Genomic DNA, 23,499 nt, shown 5'->3' with positions numbered 1-23,499 from the left:
ATGACACCCACCCATGAGATGGGGTGCCGGCCTCAGGGGAAAGTAAAATCTAATTGGTAAATAACGTGAAAGCTCAAAGCAGTCTTGAGGGCGCAATTTCGTTTCCTGAATGCAGAGAACAAGTAGATGCTGCGATGCTAAAAGCAGTTGTAAAGGCCCTTTGTGGGACCGAAGGGCGCAGACGTTCCACTGGCGGAAAGTCATGAGTAGGAAGAGATGTAGGGTGTCAACTACGCGGCCACCGAGTGACAGTGTGTAGAGTTGCCACCACAGGGCACTGACGCAGGAGGATCCTGCTCCTTCGGGTCCCCAGAAGCATCGGCCTGCTTCTGTGGACAGTCTCGAGTCCAACGCTGAAAACGGTTGATGGTGCACACCAGCGAGAAAGAGGCCGGCCTGTTCAGAGGACCACGTGGCGACACTGTCGAGCACGATCTTCAAGTTGGTGAAGGAGAATACCTTTTGTCTTTAGCTGACTACTTCGAGCCCTTCTGGGTAGAGGAAGACCTCTGTGTTGTTTGGCTGGAGGGGCAGATGAAGTCTTCTCCGGAGTACTGTTTCTGTCCTTTGCTGCCAGCCTGTTGTGTAGTGCGTAGCTTTGTCCCTTTACGCGAGAGTTTGACGGGTTGTTGCACAGTAGGGTGGGGGCACAGCGACGCAACCTTGACACTGGGCGACTTCCCAACCTCAGAGCTAAATTTGAAGTCGTATGTCTGCTTGCTTGTCCTCCATGGAGCGAGCGGTAACAAGAAGTGAAGTATAGTTACCAGACGGAAGAACACCGGGTTTGCGACTAGCCAGTAACTTGTGAGCTACTGGGTAATGCACTCTTTCCTTTATCTGAATCTATTGAACAGACCTCTCACCTAGATACACGGAAGGACGTTGCATGGCCGCCATTGCAGTTGATACAGTGGGGAGAAGGAGGCAGACATTCGCTTTCATGTGCATCCCTGCCACAGGTTATGCATGTGACTGGCTGTCCGGAAGAGGTTCTACTGTGACAACCACTGACACTGGTAGTAGCGCATCGGATTCGGAATGTACGGCCGGACTGCGATGGTTTCATAGCTTGCTTTAATCATGGATGGCAGCACCACCCTATCAAAGGTGAGGAAAAGGGCGTGGGTGGGCACCAAGTGGACTCAACCTCCTCCATTACACGATGGACAGAAATGACACCCTGATCTGAGAGGTAAGATTGTATTTCAGCCTCAGACTGTCAAGCAGCCTGGTGTAAATTACACCAGGGGAAGAATTCAAAGTTTGATGTGCCTCAACATAAACAGGGTACGCATGGATGGATGGTTGGTTGAGGTTAAAGGGACCAAACAGCAAGGTCATCAGTCCCTTGTTTCAAATAGACTCCATTCTGCTAACGGGACATCTCAGTATAGTCAGAAAAGTAAAACGGATAAAGGGGAAACGTAAAAGGGCAGTCACGTTGTCATTAGTAAAAACAAATGAGGGAAGTTGGCAAGAGAACGAACCCAACACTATGCTGAAACAGCATAGGCAAGACTACCTGTGACTTAAAAGGTACAACTGCTATAATGAAGAAAGTACGTATGGGAATAGAAAAACTAACCAAGCCTTAAAAAGAAGGCGTAAAAACAGAGTAAAAGGGAAAGAAAAGAGGATTCCGGTCAGGGAGGTGAATCGGGAATCTCTGAACACTGCCTACAGTGGGAGACACCCAAACACTCACCGCCCTGCCCCAACACCAGAGGGAGATTAAAAACTTTAAAACTGAGAATAAAAACCACTCTCCCGGAGGAAACCTAGAACCAGAGAGACCATCCGGGAATCGTCAGCCAACATCAAAGGTAAAGTGTGGGGGAGTCTGTATTTAGCACGCAGAGCCAAAAGAAGGGGGCATTCAACCAAAATGTGGGCCACTGACTGGAAGGCTCCACAACCACATAGCGGGGGTGGCTCATCACGCAAAAGGAAACCATGGGTCAGCCTGGTATGGCCAATGCGGAGACGACACAGTGTGGTCGAGTCCTTGCGGGAGAGGCGAAAGGAAGAACGCCATGGGCCTGTATTCACCTTAATGGCACGAAGTTTATTAGACAGTGGAGTAGCCTCCCAAGAATTGGCCCATGACTGTGCAAAGTGGGATTTGATGTGAAGCCGTAAATCCGCTGCAGGAGGGGTTACAGAAAACGGGGGGGTAAGTAACTGCTCCCCCAGCCAAACGATCAGCGAGCTCATTACCCGTGATACCCACATGGCCCGGGACCCATAGGAAGTCAATGGAACAAGCAGCACGGTGAAGATCAGCGAGATGGTCATGGATGGCAGAGACCAAGGGATGGCGCGAAAAACACCGGTCAATAGCAAGAAGGCCACTCATCGAGTCCGTACATAACAAAACGCGGTTGTGTTGGGATTGTTTAATAAAGGTAAGGGCCCGGGTAATTGCCATCAATTCCGCAGTAAACACCCCACATGAGGGTGGCAGTAGATGATTTTCCGTTCCAACAAAGGACGTGAAGGCATACCCAACATGATCAGCAGATTTAGAGCCATCAGTGTAAAAAACAACAGCATCCCGAAACTCCCATAAAATTTGGCGGAAAAAGGAACGGAACACCACCGGGGGGATGGAATCTTTCGGACCGCGGCGGAGATCCATCCGAATTCGAGGCCGAGGAACTAACCAAGGAGGGGTGGAGGGGAGGGAGCGAGGAAGACAGGACAAAGAAGGAAGCCGAAAATCACGGGTAAGAGACGCAAGGCGCAGCCCAACCGGTAAACCCGCCCGAGGGCGGGAGTCAGGCGGGCGACGCCCATGGTCTGGGAATAGGATAGAATAGGAAGGATGAGCTGGAGAAGAACGGATAGTAAGGGCATAAGACACCAGAAGCTGGGACCGCCGAACAGAAAGGGGGGGGATCCCAGCTTCAACCAGGAGACTATCAACAGGGCTAGTAGGGAAGGCATCGGTGGCCAAACGGATACCACGATGGTGGACTGGATCCAGCACGTGCAGCGTGGAAGGAGCAGCTGAACCATAAACTTGACAACCATAGTCCAAACGTGACAGAACTAGAGCACGATAAAGACGGAGGAGGAGGGAACGGTCCGCATCCCAGGAGGAGTGGGCAAGGAAGCGAAGGACATTGAGTTTACGGAAACATCCTACCTCCAGGAGTCTGATATGGGGCAGCCAAGTGAGCTTGTTGTCGAAAAGAAGACCTAGGAAACGAAACTGTGGAACCACAGGCAATCTTTGTGCAGCGAGATACAGCTCTGGATCAGGGTGGACCGTAGTACGGCGACAGAAGTGGACCACCCGCGATTTTAAAGGAGAGAATTGAAACCCGTGGGAGAGGGTCCATGCAGAGGCACGCCGTATAGCCACCTGGAGCTGCCGTTCTGCAGATGGCATCGAGGAGGAACTAACCCAAATGCAGTAATCATCCACATACAGGGCAGGGGCGACCAAGGGACCGACAGAGGCCACAAGTCCATCGATAGCAATGAGGAAAAGAAGGACACTCGAGACAGAACCCTGTGGGATGCCCGTCTCCTGGTTCCGTGGAGAACTAAAAGCAGTACCAACTCGAACTCTGAATGACCGATGGATCAGGAACTGGCGGATAAAAATCGGGAGTGGGCCCCGAAGACCCCACTGATGAAGGGTTAGTAAGATGTGATGGCGCCAGGCCGTGTCATAGGCCTTGCGAAGGTCAAAAAACACTGCAACCAAATGGCGGCGCTGGGAAAAGGCCTGCCGAACTGCGGATTCCAAGCGAAGCAAATGATCGATTGGAGATCGTCCCTCTCGAAAGCCACACTGGTAAGGGGACAATAGATCCCGAGATTCGAGGACCCAAGTGAGCCGATGGGCTACCAGCCGTTCAAGTAACTTACAACCAACATTGGTCAAACTGATTGGCCGATAGCTGTCAACAGATAGGGGGTTCTGACCAGGCTTAAGGACAGGAACCACAATGCTATCCCTCCACTGAGAAGGGAAGTCACCCTGGAGCCAGATACGGTTAAACACCCGAAGAAGATGGTGCCGTTGTGGAGCACTGAGATGTTGAAGCAGCTGGTTATGAATGGAATCTGGGCCAGGAGCCGTATCATGAGAAGCAGATAGAGCAGAAAGAAATTCCCATTCAGTGAAAGGTTCGTTGTAAGATTCTGACTCACAAGTGGTGAAACATAAGGTGACAGCTTCAGCCTGCTGTTTTTGATGAAGGAAAGCAGCTGGATAGGAGGCCGACGCTGTTGCCACTGCAGAATGGGTCGCAAGATGTTCTGCAAGAACTAATGGGTCCGTACAAATGCCATCTGGGAGGTGAAGGCCTGGGAGGGTGGACTGCCGATGGCAACCTTGGAGAGAGCGAAGTGTAGCCCATACCCGTGACAGAGGGACAGTGGAACCAAGGGAAGAAACGAATCGTTCCCAACATATCCGCTTGCTCTGTTTGATTAAATAACGGGCTTTAGCGCGAAGGCGCTTAAAGGTAGAAAGGCTGGCTACAGATGGGTGCCTCTTAAAGTGTTGCAAAGCTCGACGGCGATCACGGATGGCAATGGCAATGGCCGTACTCCACCACGGGACTTGCCGACGACGAAATTGTCCAGATGAGCGCGGGACAGCAAGGTTAGCAGCGCGAACAATCGCGTCAGACACGTCACGTAGGACGTCATCAATACAACCCGACAAAGAGGGAGAAAACTCGACCTGTGCAGTATATAGAGGCCAATCGGCGCGGTGGGAAGACCAACGAGGTAACCTCTCCATCGGGGAGCGGGAAGGGAGCGTGATAATCAACGGGAAATGGTCACTATCACAAAGGTCGTCGTGTGGCGACCAGGGTAATGAAGGGAGGAGAGAGGGAGAAGAAAGAGAAAGATCAATGGCAGAAAAGGTACCATGACCAGCACTGAAATGAGTAGGGGAGCCATCATTAAGAAGGCACAGGTCGTGGTCTGCAATAAATTGGTCGAGAAGAAGACCTCGGCTAGATGGAAAGGCACTGCCCCACAAAGGATGATGAGCATTAAAATCCCCAAGGAGGAGGAAGGGAGGAGGAAGTTGCTGAAGAAGGGTGGTTAAGGCAGCAGGTGTAAGAGTCCTGTCAGGAGGGAGATAAAGATTGCATACTGTGACTGCAGAGTAAGTGGACCCTAACAGCAACTGCTTCCAATGTAGTTTGGAGAGGAATCCACGTGCTAGCAATGTCTGTACAGACCAACGTACAAACGCCACCAGAAGCCCGCAAGGGTCCGACCCGATTTCGACAGAAAACACGGAACCCACGGAGGGTCGGTGAGTGAGCATCAGTAAAATGAGATTCCTGGAGAACCACACAAGCTGCTGAGTAGGACGAAAGAAGGGATTTCAATTCCGGAAGGTGACGATAGTAGCCATTACAATTCCATTGGAGAACCACAGAACGATGGTTTAAATGAGGGCTGAACACGCTAAATCCAGTCATACCGCCGGGTCCCCACCTGTCACCGACAAGGAGGGGGCGACATCCATAAACGACAGGTCAGAATCCGGTCGTGAAGCCGGGGAAGGGACCTCCGGTGACACCAGAGGCTCTTTGTCCCGGGACTTATGTTTCTTCTTCTTTTCAGGCTGAGATCGAGGAGGGCTGTGTGGCATAATGGAGCCAGCTGCAGCAAGATCAGGAACAGAAAGAGACCGGGCGACCTGGGGGCCGATAGACCGCGGCTCTCGCGGTCGCTGCGCTGCAGCAGACCTTTGACCTGGAAGGTGCCGGGAAGGGGCATCCCGGGAGAGGCGCCCTTGACCGGCAGACGCCGAAGGAGTGGGACACTTCTCCGGCTGGGGAGGGGGAGCGGCGCCCAGAGGAGAAGGTGTGGGAGCCGCAGGGGAGGGGGGAAGGAGAGGGGTCCGGGACGGGGGTAAGGAAGGGGGAGGAAGGGATGAAGATGTAACCAAGGCGTAACTAGATGTCATGGACACAGGGTGCAATCGTGCATATTTCTTACGGGCGTCTGTGTAGCTTAAACGATCAAGAGACTTATACTCCTGTATCTTTTTTTCTTTATTATAGACTGGGCAATCTGCTGAACGTGGAGAATGACTACCATGACAATTTACACATACAGGAGGGGGAACACAGGGACTCCCCTCATGGAGTGGACGTCCACAGTCACCACAGAGAGGGTCCTGGGTACAGCGAGAAGACATGTGGCCAAAACGCAAGCACTTAAAACACCGTATAGGAGGTGGGATGTACGGCTTCACATCACAGCGATAGACCATAATCTTAACTTTCTCAGGAAGGGTATCCCCTTCAAAGGCCAGGATAAAGGCACCAGTATCAATACGAGTATCTTTAGGACCCTTCTGAACACGCCGAACAAAGTGAACACCCCGCCGTCCGAGATTGTCCCGAAGTTCCTCATCAGTTTGAAGGATGAGGTCTCTGTGAAAAATCACACCTTGTACCATATTTAGAGACTGGTGAGGGGTAATGGACACGGGAATTGTGCCAAGATGGGTACAGGCACGAAGGGCCGCAGATTGGGCTGCCGAAGCAGTTTTTATCAGTAATGAACCCGACCGCATCTTGCTCAGGGAGTCCACTTCGCCGAACTTGTCTTCAATGTGTTCCACAAAGAATAAAGGTTTGACACCGGTGAAAGTATCTCCATCAGTCCTGGTGCAAACTAGATAACGGGGGAAAGGTTTTGCCCCTAGACGACGGGCCTGACCCTCCTCCCAGGGGGTAGCCACGGAAGGGAAGGCCGAAGGGGCAAGAGAAGCAGCACTTGAGGAATCAGTACCACGCAGAGAGACGGCCGCAGAAGAGCGGCCAGAGGTTTGGACCCTTATGCGTTTCATCTGCATAGCGTCCGCCCTGATACCACCCACTCCGATCAGGGGCTCTCCTCACGGGCGCCACCCAGCCACAGCAAGGGCCGTCTGGCACGGCGGCCATTGCCGGGAGTTCCGATGCTCCAGGATGACGAGCAACCACTCCAAGGCATGCATGAGGAGGTCACAGCTCAGGTATCAAAAGTGTGATCCCTGTGTGTTCAGGGGGCTCAACCAAAAGGGTACATAGCGACCCCACCACACGGGCTGGCTACCGTGCTGGCTATGCACCCTAGCATCAGACAACGACTTAGAAGAAAAGGTGGAATATACTAGGAGGGCACACGTCGGAGACACTAGGTAAGGTGCTCTTCCCCAAATGGCTCACACTACGGAAAGAGAAATTTTGGAATGGAGGTCAAACCCCAGAGGGGGACCAAGGAATGCCAAAAGGAGGAGATGATTACGCAACAAAGCCAGAGTGTAAAACCAACAGAACCAGGAGGATAGCGGGGGCCAACATAAGCAAGGACACCAATAGAGGGAGAGGAGAGGGCGAGGGGAAAGGGGTATGGAGGGGAAAATAGAAGAAGGGAAAGGAAATGCAGCCTGGGAGAGAAAGAAGGCTGCAATGGCTCGGGGCCCCTTGCTCGCCACGTACGTATCCACGAAAGAGTTGTGGACCCCCTGGGGGGGGGGGGTACGCATGGAGAGGCGAGTAGTAGTAGTAGTAGTAGTAGTAGTAGTAGTAGTAGTACTGCTTCAAAATCAGAAGCCGTCTCCAAAAGCAAAGTGCCATTCCGTAAATGAGAACAGGATTTTAGAGCCAGGAATGGCATCAACACCTTTCTGAAAAATAAACATATTGACTGTGGTTAAGGACTGACTGTCTTCAGTGTGGGATACCAGAAGGAACCGCAGTGCAGTGGGAAGGGTCTCCGAATAAGTATCCCCATTACGTTTTAGTTTCGTGGACGTCAATTGAGAGGATGATTGACTCATCATGAGGTAATCCCCCGTGATTGCCTGCGTCTCTGACGGAGCGCTCCTTCCAACTGGGGACCCCCTACAGAAGAGGGCACATCCACCTTAGGTGATTGTTCACATCTCATGTCACACCTCCCAAACTCCTGATGGAGGGACCAATGGGGAATATGCGAAGGTTACAGCTCAGGCAGTCACCCCTCCCTGGACCTGGCCTGTACCAGGGGTTACGTGTGAACCCTACCTGTCAACCCGGGGCTGGAATTTACGTGTTATCCAGCCACCTGTCACAGCTAAGATGCATGGGCCAGCCTTCAGGAGCACACACACGGAGGGAGAAGAACACCGATTCAACTTTTCATCTTTCTCGACAGACAATGTGTGAAATAATGCCAAATCCTGGAAAAATTAGTATGTAAACTTCTGGGCGTCCAAAGAATTACAATAGGTCCTCGAACGCCGAAGCGGAGGAACGAAAAAAGGGAAACGAAACGTAAAAGGATTGGTTGGTTGGTTGTTTGAGGTTTAAGGGACCAAACAGCAAGGTTATCAGTCCCTTGTTTCAAATATGCGCCATTCCACTAATGGGGCAACTAAGTAAAGTAGGAACAATAATACGGAAAAAGGGAAAACGTAAAAAGGCAGTCATGTTGTCATTTGTAAAAAACAGGAGAAGGGAAGTCGGCAAGAGAACGAACCCAACACTATGCTGAAGCAGCATAGGCAAGACCACCTGCGACTTAAAAGGTACAACTGCTAGAATGTAGAAATTACGTATGGGAATAGAAAGACTAACCTAGCCTTAAAAAAAGGTAAAAACAGAGTAAAATGGGAAGAAAAGGGGATTTCGGTCAGGGAGGTGAATCTGGAAGCTCCAAACACTGCTTACAGTGGGAGACACCCAAACACTCACCGCCCTGCCCCAACACCGGAGAGAGATTAAAAACCTTAAAACTGAGAATAAAAACCACTTTCCCGGAGGAAACCAAGAACCAGACAGACCATCCGGGAACCGTCAGCCAACATCAAAGGTAAAGTGTGGGGGAGCCTGTACTTAGCACGCAGAGCCAAAAGAAGGGGGCATTCAACCAAAATGTGGGCTACCGACTGGAAGACTCCACAACCACATAGTGGGGGTGGCTCATCACGCAAAAGAAAACCATGGGTCAACCGAGTATGGCCAATGTGGAGACGACACAGTGTGGTCGAGTCCTTGCGGGAGAGGCGAAAGGAAGAACGCCACGGCCCTGGTGTCACCTGAATTGCATGAAGTTTATTAGACAGGGGAGTAGCCTCCCAAGAATTGGCCCATGACTGTGCGAAGTGGGAATTCATGTGAAGCCGTAAATCCGCTGCAGGAGGGGTTACAGAAAACGGGGGGTAAGTAACTGCTGCCCCAGCCAAACGATCAGCGAGCTTATTACCCGGGATACCCACATGGCCAGGGACCCAAAGGAAGCCAATGGAACAAGCTGCATGGTGAATATAAGCGAGATGGTCATGGATGGCAGAGACCAAGGGATGGCGCGAAAAACACCGGTCAATAGCAAGAAGGCCACTCATCGAGTCCGTGCATAACCAAACGCGGTTGTGTTGGGACTGTTTAATAAAGGTAAGGGCCTGGGAAATTGCCATCAGTTCCGCAGTAATCACCTCACATGTAGGTGGCAGCAGATGACTTTCCGTTCCAACAGAGGACGTGAAGGCATACCCAAAAACAACACGATCAGCAGATTTAGAGCCATCAGTGTAAAAAACAACAGCATCCCGAAACTCCCATAAAATTTGGCGGAAAAAGGAACGACCACCAGGGGGGGGGGGGGTGGAAACTTTCGGACCGCGGCGGAGATCCATCCGAAGTCGAGGCCGAGGACCTAACCATGGAGGGGTGGAGGGGAGGGAGCGAGGAAGCCAGGACAAAGAAGGAAGCTGAAAATCACGGCAAAGAGACGCAAGGCGCAGCCCAACAGGTAAACCCATTCGAGGGCGGGAGTCTGGTGGGCGACGTGCATGGTCTGGGAACAGGATAGAATAGGAAGGATGAGTGGGAGAGGAACGGATAGTGAGTGCATAAGACACCAGAAGCTGGGACCGCCGAACAGAAAGGGGGGGATCCCAGCTTCAACCAGGAGACTATCAACAGGGCTAGTAGGGAAGACACCGGTGGCCAAACGGATACCACGATGGTGGACTGGATCCAGTACGTGCAGTGTGGAAGGAGCAGCTGAACCATAAACTTGCAACCATAGTCCAAGCGAGACAGAACTAGAGCACGATAAAGACGGAGGAGGAGGGAACGGTCTGCACCCGAAGAGGAGTGGGCAAGGAAGCGAAGGACATTGAGTTTACGGAAACATCCTACCTTCAGGTGTGATATGGGGCAGCCAAGTGAGCATGCTGTCGTAAAGAAGACCCAGGAAACGACAGTGCGGGACCACAGGCAATCGTTGTGCAGCGAGATATAACTCTGGATCAGGGTGGATCGTAGTACGGCGACAGAAGGGGACCACTCGCGATTTTGAAGGAGAGAATTGAAACCCGTGTGAGAGGGTCCATGCAGAGGCACGCCGTATAGCTACCTGGAGCTTCCGCTCTGCTGATGCCATCGAAGTGGAACTAACCCAAATGCAGAAATCATCCACATACAGGGCAGGGGTGACCAAGGGACCGACAGAGGCCACAGGTCCATCGATAGCAATGAGGAAAAGGACACTCAAGACAAGCCTGTGGGATGCCCGTCTCCTGGGTCCGTGGAGAACTAAAAGCAGTACCAACTCTAACTCTGAATGACCGATGGATCAGGAACTGGCGGATAAAAATCGGGAGTGGGCCCCGAAGACCCCACTGATGAAGAGTAAGTAAGGTGTGATGGCGCCAGGCCGTGTCATAGGCCTTGCGAAGGTCAAAAAACACTGCAACCAAATGGCGGCGTTGGAAAAAAGCCTGCCGAACTGCGGATTCCAGGCGAAGTAAATGATCGATTGAAGACTGTCCCTCTCTAAAGCCACACTGGTAAGGCGACAATAGATCCCGAGACTCGAGGACCCAATTAAGCCGACGGGCTACCATCCGTTCAAGTAACTTACAAACTACATTGGTCAAACTAATTGGCTGTCAACAGATAGGGGGTTCTTACCAGGCTTAAGGACAGGAACCACAATGCTATCCCTCCACTGAGAAGGGAAGTCACCCAGAAGCCAGATACGGTTAAACACCTAAAGAAGATGTTGCCGTTGTGGAGCACCGAGATGTTGAAGCATTTGGTTATGAATGGAATCTGGGCCAGGGGCCGTATCATGAGAAGAAGGTAGAGCAGAAAGAAATTCCCATTCAATAAAGGGTTCGTTGTAAGATTCTGACTCACAAGAGGTGAAACATAAGGTGGAAGCTTCAGCCAGCTGTTTTGATGAAGGAAAGCAGCTGGATAGGAGGCTGACGCTGACGCCACTGCAAAATGGGTCGCAAGATGTTCTGCAAGAACTAATGGGTCCGTATAAATGCCATCTGGGAGGTGAAGGCCTGGGAGGGTGGACTGCCGATGACAACTTTTGAGAGAACGAAGTGTAGCCCATACCCGTGAGAGAGGGACAGTAGAACCAAGGGAAGAAACGAATCGTTCCCAACATACCCGCTTACTCTGTTTGATTAAATAACGGGCTTTGGCACGGAGGCGTTTAAAGGTAGTAAGGCTGGCGACGGATGGGTGCCTCATAAAGTGTTGTAAAGCTCGACGGCGATCACAGATAGCAATGGCAATGGCCGTACTCCACCATGGGACTTGCTGGCGACGAAATTGTCCAGATGAGCGCGGGACAGCAACGCTAGCAGCGCGAACAATAGCGTCAGACACGTCACGTAGGATGTCATCAACACAACCCGACAAAGATGAAGAAAACTCGACCTGTGCAGTGTATAGAGGTCAATCGTCGTGGTGGAAATACCAACGAGGTAACCTGTCCATCGGGGAGCGGGAAGGGAGCGTGATAATCAACGGGAAATGGTCACTATCACAAAGGTCGTCGTGTGACGACCAGTGTAATGAAGGGAGGAGAGAGAGAGAGAGAGAGAGAGAGAGAGAGAGAGAGAGAGAGAGAGAGAGAGAGAGAGAGAGAGAGAGAGAGAGAGAGAGTAATAGCAGACAAGGTACCATGACCGGCACTGAAATGAGTAGGGGAGCAATCATTTAGAAGCCACAGGTCGTGGTCTGCAATAGACTGGTCTATAAGAAGACCTCGTCTATATGGAAAGGCACTGCCCCACAAAGGACGATGAGCATTAAAATCCCGGAGGAGGAAGGGAGGAGGAAGTTGCTGAAGAAGGGTGGTTAAGGCAGCAGGTGTAAGAGTCCTGTCAGGAGGGAGATAAAGATTGCAAACTGTGACTGCCGAGTAAGTGGACCCTAACAGCAACCGCTTCCAATGTAGTTTGGAGAGGACTCCACGTGCTACCAATGTCTGTACAGACCAAAGTACAAACGCCACCAGAAGCCCGCAAGGGTCCGACCCGATTTAGACAGAAAACACGGGACCCACGGAGGGTCGGTGAGTCAGCATCAGTAAAATGAGATTCCTGGAGAACCATACAAGCTCCAGAGTAGGACGAAAGAAGGGATTTCAATTCCGCAAGGTGACGATAGTATCCATTACAATTCCATTGGAGAACCACAGAACGATGGTTTAAATGGGGGCTGAACACGCTAAATCCAGTCATACCGCCGGGTCCCCACCCGTCACAGACAAGGAGGGGGCGTCATCCATGAACGACAGGTCAGAATCCGGTTGTGAAGTCGGGGAAGGGACATCCAGTGACACCAGAGGCTCTTTGTCCCGGGACTTACGTTTCTTCTTTTCAGGCTGAGATCGAGGAGGCCTGTGGGGCATAAAGGAGCCAGCTGCAGCAGGTTCAGGAACAGGAAGAGAGCGGGCCACCTGGGGGCCGACAGACCGCGGCTCTCGCGGTCGTCGCGCGGCAGCAGACCTTTGGCCTGGAAGGTGCCTGGAAGGGGCATCCCGGGAGAGGCGCCCTTGACCGGCAGACGCCGAAGGAGTGGGACACTTCTCCAGCTGGGGAGGGGGAGCAGCGCCCATAGGAGAAGGTGTGGGAGCTGCAGGGGAGGGGGAGGAGGAGAGGGGTCCGCGATGGGGGTAAGGAAGGGGGAGGAAGGGGTGAAGTTGTAACCAAGGCGTAACTAGATGTCATGGGCACAGGGTGCAGTCGTGCATACTTCTTACAGGCCTCCATGTAGGTTCAAAGATAGAGGGACTTATACTCCTGTATCTTTTTTTCTTTTTTGTATACTTTGCAATCTGGCGAACGTGGAGAATGACTACCATGACAATTTACACATACAGGAAGGGGAACACAGGGACTCCCCTCATGTAGTGGATGTCCACAGTCACCACAGAGAGGGGCCTGGGAACAGCGAGAAGACATGTGGCCAAAACGCAAGCACTTGAAACACCTCATTGGAGGTGGGATGTACGGCTTCACATCACAGCAATAGACCATAATCTTAACTTTCTCAGGGAGGGTATCCCCTTCAAAGGCCAGGATGAAGGCACCAGTATGAATACAATTGTCTTTAGGACCCTTCTGAACACGCCGAAAAAAGTGAACACCCCGCCGTCCGAGATTGTCCCGAAGTTCCTCATCAGTTTGAAGGATGAGGCCCCTGTGAAAAATCACACCTTGTACCATATTTAGAGACTGGTGAGGGGTAATGGACACGGGAATTGTGCCAAGATGGGTACAGGCACGAAGGGCTGCAGATTGGGCAGCTGAAGCAGTTTTTATCAGCAACGAACCCGACCGCATCTTGCTCAGGGAGTCCACTTCGCCAAACTTGTCTTCAGTGTGTTCCACAAAGAATAAAGGTTTGACACTGGTGAAAGTATCTCCATCAGTCCTGGTGCAAACTAGATAATTAGGGAAAGGTTTTGCCCCTAGACGACAGGCCTGACCCTCTTCCCAGGGGGTAGCCATGGAAGGGAAGGCCGAAGGGGCAAGAGAAGCAGCACTTGAGGAATCAGTTCCACGCATAGAGATGGCCGCAGAAGAACGGCCAAGTTGGACCCGTATGCGTTTCATCTGCATAGCGTCCACTATGTACTATACAGTACCATAGTACTGTGATTGTTGAATTGCATTAGATGGTTTGCCGTGTGCCTCCTAGCCACACAACCTACAAATTTACAGCAAAACCAGGCAGATTCATGCTTTCAGTCCCTCACTACTCTTATCAATGCAATCCATTTTAATGTGGATATTGTATTTTTAATGAACCATTTAAGATTATTTGATTGAATGTCAAACCATTAATCCATACTGCACAAGTGCTTTCATTATGTCTAGTTTGTAAAGCTCGGATATATTCATTCGGTTGTCTAATTTTTTGGAAACTAGTACTCAAAAAATTGAAATTATTTTCCAAAAAATAGAGTGGGTGGAGGGGTATGGGGACACGGAATTCCCTGGATGATTCAAATATGGAGAGTTGCAGTGGATGGACTGGTGTGGAAAGCTCCATCAAGCCAATGTTCTGACTGAAGACAACATTTGTAATTTGAGTTTCTGTGCACTGAAAGACAGCAAGTGCCATCATATAAAATCAGTATGATCCACAGCGTTTATGTATTGTTTAATGTCTGATTGTACATTCTGTAGTTTCTTCCTTTACTGCTACATTTGTCCTCCTGTGTTTCCTGGCTTCTAGTTCTGATAGCTTTGTAGTGTCAGTCTAAATTTATTACTGGCATTGACTATTTTTAAAGATGGCCCCAGTATTTTATTTAAATGTAGTGATTCAGCCTAGCTAGAGAGTGCAGTGTTGTATTGTTCCCTTACTGACCTCGAAAGTAGCAGGGAGTGTTGCTTTTTTTTTAAGGCCGTTCTCAGTGTGGTTAGTGTGTGAGGATTAACACTATGAACTGAAACACACCTTCCAGCATCAGGTAAAACGTGCTCTTTCCTGCAAGTCATGTTGGTGGTTAAGCTAACGAATGGTACAAATGGCTCTGAGCACTATGCGACTTAACTTTTGAGGTTATCAGTCGCTTAGAACTTAGGTTAGTTAGGTTTAATTAGCTCTAAGGACATCACACACATCCATGCCCGAGGCAGGATTCAAACCTGCAACCATAGCGGTCTCGCGGTTCCAAACTGTAGCGCTTAGAACCGCACGGCCACTCCGGCCAGCGGTTAAGCTAACAGACTAAGTGCTAAATTGCCATGTTAAATGCATATAGTTCAATTTTGTCATGCTGAAGGGTGAAATCATCTGGTGCTCCAGTGTAACCTTCGCATTTAGGAAGACAACAGAGTCCTCTGCAGAGTTTCAATGGAGTGATTGAAACACAGTAGGATAGAAGAGCTCACGCAAAAGAACTGGGTAAGTAGTTCACTGTGGCTTTCAATATTTGAATACCGTGTTGCAGATGCACCTAAAATTATGTGGCATGTCCACAAGTTGTGCTCACCAAGTGTGAATACATTTAAGTTCTACTGTACTTTAATTACTTCCCTGGAACACTACACTTACATTTTAATGCTGAATATTGGAAGAACGTAAGACAACACAGAATCATTTGTTTTGAGAAATACCACTACACATACAATGAATCAGTGAGCATGTATTGTTCGTACAAATGTTTAGCTTTTTGTCAAATAGTACCACGTGTATAACTCTCGAATCTTCTGGTACTAATTACTTGCTATGTGCTATGTTTCTTCAGTGACATTTCTGTAGTTGTGGTCATGCCTGTCAAACAAATTATACACAAATTCTAGACTTTACAGCTTAATGCATGTGTGCTACCACCTGTCAAGATCAGACTACGGTTTAAAATAACATTTATTCAGGTGTAGACTTTAGAGTGAAGGTACCTCCCATGTTAGTATACATTAACTGATTGCCTTCACATTGACAATGAACGTTCATTGTAGTCCATTTGGTGAAAGACCTATCGATGCCTTTCGTCAGAGTTGTTATTTGTTCCATGTGTGTGTACTCTGACAGCACCAAATAGAATCCTACTCTCAAACACACAGTTAGCTGCTTCAGCTGTGTACTGTAAGCAGATGGCACCGACTGGATTCCTCTGCTCTAGCAGCAATATAAGCATTTGTGACAGTTGTTTCCTGTTTTCCTGAGTTATTTCTTTTTCTGATCCCCTATAATTCCTGAGGGACTGTCCAGTTCTGCACGGTCCAATTGAATGATATTCAAAGATCAAATGTTTCATTTATAGCTTGATGAACTAGAAACTAGAAAATTTATTTTTGCTTCTGCCTACCAAAGTGTGTGTTAAAATAAAGATTGAGGAGCTAGAGTAAGTGTTGAAAGTAATGGTTTTCAGCCACAAATAGCGTGGGAGATGTCGTATTTTGTACTACTTCTAACTGGTCGTAATAGTAGTTCCTCCTCCTAGAATGTACAGTATTGTAAACCGATGTAACATAAGCGAATATTAATGAACACTTATCACAGATATTTATTCGCTCGTAGTTGCAGTTACAACAGTCATGAGCCTTTGTCTGCTTTGTGCTTCGTGTGTGGGCAAAGAGTCGGATCGACTGGATCACCTTTTTTGTCTTGGACAGAAACAAGCAACATAAAACTCTACAAGAAGTTGGAGACACTTGTAGAGGACATTTTGGACATCGAGATAAAGCACGATGCTGTAGTCTGCAATGACTACTGCTGCATACGTATCATTCACAAGCACGAAAGCGAAATAAAGTAGTCCAGAGAAAAAAAAAAAATACTACTGCAACTTCTCCATCGTGACGAAATCTTTCGTCCTCACGTAGATGATGGCACACACTCCACAGGTGAGTAACAGTATTTGACTTTTAGTGTATATGATCATTTTGTTTGATGTCACTTGCTAACATGGAGTCTTTAAACAAATTCTCTGAGAGCTGAGTGCAACGGGGAATGGGCGGAGGATATGGTGTGATCATTCTAGTGGAGATCTTTTTATGGATATTGTAATGAACTTTCCATCTTCTAGTAGGAGAGGGGAAACTTCTAATGCTCTCTTTCCTGTTCCGTATTTTATTTTGATGCGGTAGAGGTTCCAAAACTGCTTCTCTGATAGAGCACAGACAATTGCGCTACTTTGATGGAACACTGAGAACATTATTAACCTTTGAAATAAGCATTTTTTTTACATTTATTTTATTCAGTGATTACTTTAGTTTTAAATTAGAACTCATGACACTGAAATAAGAACAATGCAAGAAACCGTTTTGTTATTCTCACAAGGTTTTACCATCTTGGGACCCTGTTTGGAGACTAGAAAATTATGTAGCATGTCCAGTACAATGTTTAGAACAGTATTCCTTACCTCCGATATTTATAATATTTACTGCCATCTTCGAAACATCCAGAAATTTAGATCTAAAGGGAACCGTATTCACGAGTGACGGCATGCAGCACGACATCCAAAATGCTGATTTTTCTATAATGTGCTACTAAATCTTTTAATCATTGGTGCAATTCTTTGAAATCTTCACCAGAAATGGCGTTACGAGGACTCGCATCTGTAACACGTTGCAACAGATTTCCCTCTTACACTATTGTTTATTATTGCCAATATCCCTGAAACAGCTGTGTCAATGTCAGTTTAGCAAATATGTTGTTTCCTGACAGGAAACAATAATATGAAGCAGCATATGCACATAGTAGACTTGCTGTATTCATCCACTTAGAAGCCATTAGTAAGAAACAGAAATCATCATCCTGATAGAGGCTCAGTACAGCACTGTATGTTAAAATAAGGTATATACCTGTCATTTCAACCATTTTGGAATAGTAGAAGCATGTTACTAAAGCAGTACACAAAGTTATTAAAAGATTTTTGTGTGTGCGTGCGCTTACCCATGTACCTGGGCACCTATTAATGCACATTAAGATGGTGTGCGTCCACCCTTCCCCTGTACAATGGCTTGAACTCTTCTGGGGATGCTTTTAGTGAGATGTCAATCTCTTAGGAATGGCAGCTCATTTTTCCTTGAGAGCTTAAACCAGAGACGGTACAGATGTCGTATGCTGGGTTTGGAGTGAAGTCACCTTACTCATCCCAACATTCCATTCAGGATGGAACATGGGGGCAGGAAAGCTCACTTCAGGAGTGCCATCGTCCATAAACCATCACCTCACAACGCTGTGTCATAACACGTGGCGTTGTTCAGCTGATTCATGCAATCAGTGCCTCTGAATTATTGTTCTGCTGAATATAGTACACAGTACTGTCAATTATGTACTTATTCTTATGCATTTGACTTTTCCTAAAGCGTAATAAGGGGAGAACAAATTAATGAAGAGAAATTGCATGCTGTAACAGTGCCTTCTGTGCACTTCATTGTTGGCACCGGACATGATAGCAGGTAATGTTCACATGGGATTCATTAAACCCAAATTCCTCCATTGGATTGCTGTGGGGTATAGTGTGATTCATCACTCCATGTCTTGTTTCCAAGCGTCCAATGTACTGCAGTCATCCCTCTTCACAGCATCCCTGGAGCATGGCTTAATGCTGAAAGCAGAAATGTGTGGTTTTGAGAAGCTGCCCAGCCATTCTAACCAGTCTTAACTCCCTTTGCACAGATATTTCCTTAGGGCGACTACTAGCAGCACATCAAAACTAAAGGAAAGCCCACAGCAGCTGTATTTTACCACTACCCGCCACAATGCTATATGCCCTGTCCATTAGCATATTAGGCCTCTGTGGACACCTTTTAGCTTTGGTTGTTCATTAATATTTCAATTTCATTGTGACATAACTGACAGCTGACTTTGGCAAATTTAGGAGGGTTGAAATGCCGAAGCGTGTTAAATGTTCAGGAGACAACATAGACAAGGCCGTGTTAAATGTGCTGAGCTCTCCTGACTCACCCATTCTGACTAGTCCAGTCTGCATTGCATAATGGTGTCCAGGTACTTCGATCAGGTAGTGTAATCATTTGGCCATACTTTAATTATAATCCACAAATTACAATATATTTTAGTACAGTTATGTTTTTGAGTATTGAGAGGACTGGTGTGGGGCAGATAGATACCGACCTACAAAAATCAAAAGTTTGCGTAGATAGCAGCGGAGAAATGCATGCTGAAAATTATTTGTAGAGACAGGGAAACAAAATGGTCAGGGAATAGAATTGAGTTCGAGAGATAAGGGGAAGGAAGTGGAGGTAGGTGTGCATGTAGTCAGGGGAATGGGTGGCAGATGGGGTGAGAATTACATTCTCTAGAGATGAAGAGGAGAAAAATGGAGGTGATAATCTGATGAGAGATGGGAAGTGGACATACCTGTAGCTCGAGACTGGAATACCAGAAATCTGGTGAGGCTTTGTCTAACAGTGGGGCTCCAATGACTGATGATGTGAGTAGAAAAGAAACAATTATTTGAACTGGAAAGGTGAATGTTTATGCACAACCTAATAGGGTAGTAACTGAAATGAAATGAAATATTGGGGGTGTGAATCTAGTTTATAATTGGCCATAGCTGATGAATTCAGCTCTACCATATGAAGTATCTGGCATTAACGGTTTCAGAGGCTCCCTTAACCTTTCTTTGAACAATTGGACATAAGTTTGCTGCCAACATGTTTGTTTGCGAGTCCTCACAACTGAAGGAATGACCAATTTCTGTGTGGTACTGTGATATGTTGTTCAGTTTGCATACTATTTGAACACACAGGCTGACAGATGAAGTTCGAAATGTGTATTTCTGCTTTGTTGGTGCAGAAGTGATGACAGTATGTTTTGAAGGAGCTTTCAGTCTTGCTTTTTTGTGGGTGGCGAAGTCAGTGGAGATATATATTACATTATTTGCTACATATAATGTTTGACATAGATGTTCACTGATGCCTTATTCTTGAAAAGAACCGATATCAACGTCTTGTAACTACTATGTTCAGAAAAATTAACGTTTTGATCGTTTCTTTACATTCAAAACTATTTCTACATCTATAATAGCTGTCACAGCTGAAAGTATATACGGCTGGACATGTCTGGCATTACAGTAATAGGCTACAAAAACCAAACTTTCGAATCAACCCGTATATCTATTAGTGAAAACCATATGAAAATCTTGACTAGTTGGAGATCAGCCCTCACAAATGTACAATATTGTTCTCGGAAGTAGTATTTTCTTCCTTATTATGAGATGGTGTACTGGAGGCAATTGTATTGTTTCCTTTATTTTGTCTTTGTAGTTTCTTGTAATCATTTCATTCTTGACAATCGTTTATGGAGCAATCTTTTGAGTCATGAGTACGGGGTAATGAAGAATCCAGTCAGCAGAAATAAGATTTCTCCAACCTACTTTGATACATGAGAGCTGATCACCTCTGAAATGACGATGTTGGGGGTAAATAGTGTAGTGGAAACAAGTGAAGCACAAAGGACAAATGACTTGACATGTGAAGGTAATGGCTGTTAAGGAACCACATGTGATGTACTTACAATATCACTACTTGTTATCTTTTATTTCGGTTGACACTCCATCTGAACGTAAGATCTTTCCAAATAAGACTTCCACTACAGTCTGTTCTCAGAGCCATCTATTAATCTTTGTGCTTCACCCCCTGTAGGGAGACCAGCAGGGAACTCCTTTACACAATCTGCTACCCCTCCTGGCCACATGTCCCACGTGTTGTGGGTGATGGACGCACAAGAAAAATGTGCTCAGGTAGCAATGAATGCAGCCCTTCATTGCAATGCAGAAGTACATAATGTTGACCAAGTGAAACAAGTTCCTAGTGAAGGCAACATAAATATTGTCCTGATGCGCTGTAAGATTATCACTAATACTGGAAACTTGCTTGAAGGTGCCAACTGAGCACTGCAAGCTTTACTGGAGATGTCCTAGGTTACAATGTTGTGTGCTACACTCAGAGGAAGAGCTGTGACTGGAAGAACAGCCAAAAAACCACGAATAGATGGCAGTGCCATCCAGTAGGTGCAGACCTTGAAATAATACAGGAATAAGGCAAGAGCATCATGGAGGAAAACTGTTTGGCGGCTCAAGGCCGCTTGATCAAGTGAGGCTAGGCTTGTGGGCAAATTTCCAGTATCAGGGAACAGGGAGTGGAAGACGATGGAGGACTCAGAATGAGTGCCCTGGAGAAAATAAGCTGGCACTCAGAGGAGATGACAAATATCAGAGATCAGAGATCAGAGATGACCGGCGTCAAATGCCAATGAGCTGGGTCCAGATGATGGCATGCTGTGAAGGTACCTGTTAGAAAAGAAACCCACAGAGTTAGAGATGCTAGAGTTACTCTGGAGATTAGTTGGCTGGAGAAAGAAGTAGTGCCCAAAGGATGGGTGTGGGACAGCTGCAGTGGGTATGAGGCTCAAGGGAATGAAGGGCCATTTGTTTGGAGGTCACAAGAAGTGGACAGTACTGATAAACACAGATGGTGATGTGCCACCATTGGACTCAGAAGCTGCTGGCATACATAAAGTAGGGGGCTTGCGGTAGACAGTGGCTTGTGGCATTCATGTTGGAAACGTGAGGCATGTGTGCCAACAATGTTGAGGGTTCCAGTGGCTTTGGAATCCACAAAGGCACAAGGGCTGGTGTCACTGGCACTAGCAGCACTGGAAAAGGACGTGAGATGTGCCCGTTGCTGGAGCTGTATGCTTGTTTTTCCTTTTTTTCCTTAAACACTGATGCAGGCTGGCCAGGAAGAGGATGGTGGCAGGACACAGGTGGAAAATTGGAGGCACACACCCCAAACTGGTGGTGGCTGGTGGGACACTTAGGTGCCAATGGGGCCAGGCAGGCGGTAACACCTGGAGAAGACATGGCAGAAGCTGTGCCAGATGTGACAATGCAAGCAAAACGCTCCAGGAGGCCATTAGGTTATCACCAGGGGCAGCAACAGCTGAGGGAGGAAGGAGGGCTGGCCACAGCAATGGACTTCTGGCACAAGGTATGAGCAGCATTGGGCATTGCTGGTGGGTTCAAGCTGCTGGGCCAACATAGTCAGATGAGGTGCAGAGTAAACTTGCAAAGATGAAACACCTGTTTCAGCATTGTTTAGAAAGTGCAACTGGGCCGCCAAAAGTGAGAGACTGGTTGCAGCTTGGCCTTGCAGCAAAACTTTTGAGATCAAAAGCGAAGATGTGCAGTGAAGTCAATGAGGCTGTACAAGATGGCTGTAATGAAAGGCTTCTGAGGGTGGTGACTAGGTCACAGCACAACCAGGTAGGGCCTGACCAAAGTCAGAAGGCCATGTAGGTGCCAGTGAGCATATTGCCGAGGGATTAGTCTTCATGGAAGACGATTCGCGCCCCCATCGTGCACATCTTGTGAATGGCTTCCTTCAGGATAACGTCCAAGGACTAGAGTAGCCATCATGTTCTCCAGACACGAACCCTATCGACATGCATGGGATAGATTGAAAAGGGCTGCTTATGGACCACGTGACCCACCAACCACTGAGGGATCTACGCCGAATCGCCGTTGAGGAGTGGAACTATCTGGACCAACAGTGGCTTTATGAAGTTGTGGCTAGTATGCCACGAGGAATACATGCATCCGTCAATGCAAGAGGATGTGCAACTTTCTGTTAGAGGTAGCGGTGTGTTCAGAAATCTTTCACCATCTCTGAAGGTCTCGCTGTATGGTGGTACAATATGCAATTAGTATTCATGAGAAAAAAGGGCGGAAATGATGTTTATGTTTATCTCTATTCCTATTTTCTGTACAGTTTTCGGAACTCTCGGAACTGAGATGATGCAGAACTTTCTTTGATGTGTGTATTCCTGTTTTGCGCATATAACAATTTCGCAGCGTCGTCGTTTTTATACTTGCCGTTTAGTGGCAGTTTTGCTTTGCATTTTGCTCAATTATCCATTCCCTTGAATGACCTACGTAAGACAGATGCGGAGTTCCGATAGGGAGAATCTCAACTGTCTGCCTATGATGCTGTGAAAACCCATTTGGCTAACCTCCATTCATACATTGTGATTTGCAGATCAACGCATCTCATTCAGGTGTTACTGCTGTGCTTTTACGAGCAGAGTATGCATTGAGAGTAAATCGAAGAAAGACAAAGGTAAATGGCTGAGCACTATGGGACTAAACATCTATGGTTAACAGTCCCCTAGAATTTACAACTACTTAAACCTAACTAACCTATGGACAGCACACAACACCCAGTCATCACGAGGCAGAGAAAATCCCTGACCCCGCCGGGAATCGCACCCGGGAACCCAGGAGTGGGAAGCGAGAACGCTACCGCACGACCATGAGCTGCTTACGAGACAAAGGTAATCAGAAGTAATAGAAATGAGAACAGCGAGAAAATATCAGGACCGATGGTCTCTAAGTAGATGAAGCTACGGAATTATACTACCTAGGCAACACAGTAACGACTGACGGACGGAGCAAGGAGGACATCGAAAGCAGACTAGCCCTGGCAAAAAGGGCATTCCTGGCCAAGAGAAATCTAATATCAAATATCGGCCTTAATTTGAAGAAGAAATTTCTGAGGATCTACGTCTGGAGTACAGCATTGTATGGTAGTGAAACGGACTGTGGGGAAACCGGAATAGAAGAGAATCGAAGCATTTGAGATCAAATACAGACGATTGTTGAAAATTAGGTTGACTGACAAGGTGAGGAATGAGGTTCTGTGCAGAATTTGAGAGGAAATGAATATGTGAAAAACATTGGTAAGGA

The 23,499-nt window shown here is 47.7% G+C and overlaps 1 protein-coding gene across 1 annotated transcript in view; it reads left to right on the top strand.

Annotated features, from left to right (window-relative positions):
- LOC124616644 (putative uncharacterized protein DDB_G0271606) overlaps nucleotides 1-23,499 on the top strand; it is a 134,471-nt gene that overhangs the window by 37,749 nt on the left and 73,223 nt on the right. Inside the window, exons 3-4 of the mRNA XM_047144972.1 lie at nucleotides 21,489-21,745; nucleotides 21,847-22,049. Coding sequence (XP_047000928.1) covers nucleotides 21,489-21,745; nucleotides 21,847-22,049 — 460 coding nt within the window. The remainder of the gene's footprint in view (nucleotides 1-21,488; nucleotides 21,746-21,846; nucleotides 22,050-23,499) is intronic.

The sequence above is a fragment of the Schistocerca americana genome, chromosome 5 (genome assembly GCF_021461395.2).
Source record: "Schistocerca americana isolate TAMUIC-IGC-003095 chromosome 5, iqSchAmer2.1, whole genome shotgun sequence".
Classification (NCBI taxonomy): domain Eukaryota; kingdom Metazoa; phylum Arthropoda; class Insecta; order Orthoptera; family Acrididae; genus Schistocerca; species Schistocerca americana.
Note: the sequence above shows the minus strand (reverse complement) of the source record. Positions and strands in the feature narration are given on the sequence as shown.